Here is a 4,717-nt window from a genome sequence, read left to right as displayed (position 1 = left end):
CTTGTCTCATCGGTATGCTAAGCGTAACTTATATTACGTTGGGCGTAATGGCAGCCTTCAACAATCATTCTTTCTTTTTGCTTCTAAGCCCGAATTCCGCTCCAATCTTTTCTTTTCCGCTCTATCAACGACTAATAGCTGTAAATCACAATTCAAAGCATTATAAGTACCTTTTTGTTCTAAATAAGAATAATAAGGGCTAAAATATTAAAGATATAATGTATTAAAATACACATATCAATCATCTCCTCATGATCCGATTTTTGAACCATGTATGTCGAAATTATGAACCCTTGTGTAATCATCTCCAACAAATCCATTATGGAACCATAAACATCGACATTCAGGGTAACATGGTCACTCTTTACCCACCCCAAAACCATGTGCCCTCAAGTTGCATCCTTAAGTAGCTAACCATGTCTTCCTTGAACCCATTGCAAGCACTCCTCGTGTAAATACACAATCACACTAGCTACTCTGAGGGCGATTCAGTATCTAATCCCCAAATCGAGTATGGTCTTCGATCTAACAACTTCCTATCTTTAAGAACTTCCTCTCTGTTTGTGTATTTTGTTTTAGCAATCTGTTTGAGACATACTTGTAAAGCGATTTGTTTGGGACATACTTGTAAAGCGATATTCTCTAACCTTTCTCAATACAAAATCCTTGTAATCTTTGATTCTTATGATTTTTGAAATTTTGTATAATCATATCCAGATGAATCCACATAAAGAAAAAAAGTAGATTCGGTCCTAATTCGTCCACATCACTACTTACTTGGTTGAATATATACATATGGCACCTTCCACCGATTGATTTAGGTTGTAGAGACTAAAACGATAGGTCACAACCTACTTTATATCCCCATAAAGCCAAAATAAAGTTTATGGACTATTTAGACAATTACTTAGAACAACGATGGGTTATGTCATTTCCTCATGTGTGTGCACACAAACGGAAATTCATTTAATTTATATTTGATTAATACTTTTAACTAATATTTATCTTATGAAATAAACTAATAGAACACAATAATGCAAAAGTTTGAGATTCTATAAAACGTAATATAAAAATCAATAAAAAGTTAAATACGTAAATTTGAGATATTTTGACGGATTTTTTTTTTTCTCAAACGACTGAATAGTTGACGTACTACAAGTGATATTTTTTTTTTTTTCATTTAAAAGCATATCAAGTTGCACTTTATATATTTTTTTGTTGCTCTATCAAGGTTAATGGATCAATATTTCGTAATGTCTATAATATTTAAATACTTAATAAATTAAATTAAATTAAATATTTATTATTATTATTATTATTATTATTATTATTATTATTATTAAGTTTAAATTTATTTTTATCCAAAATATGAAATAATTATTTGTATGTTAATTTATTATTGATTAATTATTAATTATGAACATTTAAGTTATATATGTTATATGATATAAAGTAATTGTCATGGGACCGCAAGTGAGAGAGTTGATATCATAGTGATGTAAAGAAAATTGTAAAAGGTAATGTTGAACGTTCGAAAAACTTTTGGTATAGTATTGGTGTAGATAGTTAACTTGTAAGCATTAAACTTTCTAATTTAATAAGCTTTGCAACCTGACATATTTTTAGAGCAAATTAAAAACTGTACTAATCTTATTTATAATTTTCAAATATTTAAAGCAAAATAGCCACCCTGCAAAATTGGCTTAATATGTGCGAAAATCTTTAGCCACCTGCCAAAACAGACAAATCTATTTAAGGGAAAGGGAAAGGGAAACGAAAAGGGCGATTTATATATATATATCTCCAATGCAAGCATTGACGATACGAATTCTTGTTTTACATTAAGACAAATCAGAATCTATATATTTGCACCCAACAATTTGGAGCATGTTTACTTAATTAAATTCGAGCTAAATTCCCACAATCTTTTTGCCAAATCCATATCTTTACCCATCTCTGTTGTTTTCGCCAAATTGCTATCTGAAAAATACTCACCACTCACCCCTTTCACGTCCGGATGTAATGCTACATAACACGTTGTTGCTGCCCCCTAAAAATCAAAACAAACAACAAAAAACAATTTTATTTTATTCTACATATGACCAAACTCTAAATATTTTAAATTAATTAACCTGCTCAACGTTTTTCATCACACAGCTGCTGAGCTTGCTAACAAAACCTGTATTTAAATACAACAACAAGATTTTAATGCATTTTATTTTTTTTACCATAATAATAATAGTAACATTTATTTAGGTAAAGTATGTTGCTATTTTTGGTAAAGATTGTTGAAACATACATACATACCTTCAGCAAAGCTGGGAGGAGTGAAAATATGGCGGAATAAATTTGTTGAGATTACTCCCGGATGCAGAGAATTTGCGGTTATTTCTGCTCCCTCTTCCTGTTCATGTTCAACCAACAACAATCAAATGGTATTTCAAGTATATGACATGTTTTTTTTTTTTTATTAATTTACTCTAAAGTTTAATAACATTTAAATGATCTATGATGAAAATGGAATTTATACCTTTAGTTGTCTTGTAAGCTCATTAGCATGGAGAATGTTGGCTAGCTTTGATTGACCATATGCTTGATATTTACTGTACCTGTATGTATAACATCATCTAATCAACTCGAAGTAATATTACATAAGAGCGTGTTTTGTTTTGACTTAATCTGGACATAACGACTTAATACGTTAAGCCAAAAGAACCTGGTTTATTGTATTATGATTTTTTTTCTTTGCTTCCAAAGGGTAAAACAGTCATTTAAGGACTTGATGGGGAAAAAGGAACAAACACTTACTCTTTTTCATTATTAATTTTATCAAAACGGATTCCTTCGGGATACGTAATCCTATGGGCCTCTGATGATACATTCACAATCCTTCCCTCTTTCTTGCTTTTACGCGCAGTTTTCTTCATATTGTCAAGCAAGAGATGGGTGAGAAGAAAGTGACCTGAAAATTAACGCAAAGGATTCAGAAGCTATAAACGATGAAGTGTATTTAACCCAATTAAAAATATACATACGAAAGAAAAATACCTAGATGATTGGTGGCAAACTGTAGTTCGATTTTATCTTTAGAAAGCATGAATGGAGTCATCATTATACCTGCATTGTTTCTTAACACAAACCAAAGGTACCATTCTATAATCTCATGTACAGAAGAAGAAGAAGAAAGAGGAAAACATGTATGTATAATGAGATATGGATGCTACTTACATCAACAGGTTTAATGATTGACCAGTTGAATTAAAATCAGAGGCGAATTTCCTAACAGATTCCATGGAATTAAGATCCAATTCCATTGCTTTAACTTTGGCTGTTGGGATTTCAGTGACTATTGATTCTTGAACTTGTTTTCCGGCTGCCATATTCCTGACACCCATCACCACATTTGCCCCACGCAGCGCTAGAACACGAGCTGTTTCACGCCCAATTCCACTTGATCCTCCTGATACACGAAGAACAACTCAATGGAATCCAAGATTTCAATATTGGAAAATGATTTGAATTTGAACTCAATAGCAATGTACTTTTATTGAACCATAATAGCAGGGCAAAATGGTCCATAAAGTGTTAAATTCGTGATTCGTACTGTATTCACTTGCATTAAAAATTAAAATGTTGATTGACGAAATTGATAGTACTTTGTGGGTTGTAAAGGAACAGCCTAGCTAGAAACATCTCATTAATAGGGTTTCTTTTTGTACCTTGCGCACAGATAGTCTCGTTGCTTAGAAACGTGTAAATGATGGAAAATAGTCGTATAAAGTAATTAGATTTGAAAAGTGAGAAGCAAAAATGGAACCTGTAACAATGGCGGTGAGACCAGAGGCGTCAATCCCATCGGTAACCTGCTCGGCGGTTGAATACTGCGAGAATCCGGAGGGCCCTGGTCTTCTAAACAGCCACATATCTGATATCTGGGTATTGGGATCAAAATTTTGTGAGGAAAACAAGGGTTTTTATCTTCTTTCTTGTTCTCAGCGTTGGGAATTGTCGAATGTAGTGTGATTGTGACAGGGATTTGATGGGAAAGTAGAAAGGAAGAAAAGGGGAGTGTCATGGAGTCCATGTTGACACATCAACCAGACCCATATCATATTCCACACGCATTAACAACCCAACATCGTGTTCTGTTTGCTCATGTCATGTGTGACCCATAACCTCCATTGTCCTATCCTCATTTTTAACAGAAAAAGCGGATGAATATGTAAGTAAGATGTATACGGTACAAAATTAAATTATTGAGTTACACAAAATATATGCATAAACAATTGTTACTTTTTAAGTAATTTTTATCGTTACTTTTTAAGTAATTTTTTTACAAAAGTTTTACTTATTATTTTGATTTTGATGATGTAGAAATATGATAAATACATATGAAAGGTAAAATCATACAATCTTAACTACAATCAAGAATCATTTTAATTTATTTTTTCTCTTTTGGTGAAGTTTTAAATTGGTTTTGTTCATTTTGTTTTAATTACATTAAATTTATAATACGTTATTAGTACGGAAACTCTATCCAAGTGGAAGTCACATATATCTTACTCAAGAACATATGTTTTCCGTAATAAAAATGTATATTTATTATAAAACAAACATTATATTAAAATTAATTATGAATTAATAAAAATTATTCATTATTAACAACTAAGGATTTTTATTTATTTTACCAATCATTATTTTTATAGTATAATTTTTA

The 4,717-nt window shown here is 31.4% G+C and overlaps 1 protein-coding gene across 1 annotated transcript; it reads right to left on the bottom strand.

Moving 5' to 3' along the window:
* Positions 1–1,770: 1,770 nt before the first annotated feature.
* LOC145009246 (short-chain dehydrogenase TIC 32, chloroplastic-like) lies at positions 1,771–4,108 on the bottom strand. The gene is made up of 8 exons (XM_078967938.1): positions 3,818–4,108; positions 3,229–3,460; positions 3,049–3,128; positions 2,809–2,962; positions 2,531–2,609; positions 2,308–2,404; positions 2,133–2,179; positions 1,771–2,050 (listed from the first exon to the last, which is right to left on the bottom strand). Exons 1-8 carry the CDS (start codon positions 3,921–3,923, stop codon positions 1,892–1,894), a joined length of 954 nt encoding a protein of 317 aa, XP_078824064.1. The 5' UTR covers positions 3,924–4,108; the 3' UTR covers positions 1,771–1,891.
* Positions 4,109–4,717: the final 609 nt, after the last annotated feature.

Source organism: Lactuca saligna, chromosome 8 (genome assembly GCF_052625555.1).
Source record: "Lactuca saligna cultivar CGN05327 chromosome 8, ASM5262555v1, whole genome shotgun sequence".
Taxonomy (NCBI): Eukaryota; Viridiplantae; Streptophyta; class Magnoliopsida; order Asterales; family Asteraceae; genus Lactuca; species Lactuca saligna.
This window is presented reverse-complemented; position numbering and strand designations above follow the sequence as displayed.

What these genes read in the sequence shown, in the direction of transcription:
- LOC145009246 (XM_078967938.1), bottom strand. Translation starts at nt 3,923, where the DNA reads ATGTGGCTGTTTAGAAGACCAGGGCCCTCCGGATTCTCGCAGTATTCA. An exon ending in TCTCACCGCCATTGTTACAG is followed by an intron (nt 3,461 to 3,817) that starts GTTCCATTTTTG and finishes TTCGTGTATCAG; the next exon opens with GAGGATCAAGTGGAATTGGG. An exon ending in CAATCATTAAACCTGTTGAT is followed by an intron (nt 3,129 to 3,228) that starts GTAAGTAGCATC and finishes GTTTGTGTTAAG; the next exon opens with AAACAATGCAGGTATAATGA.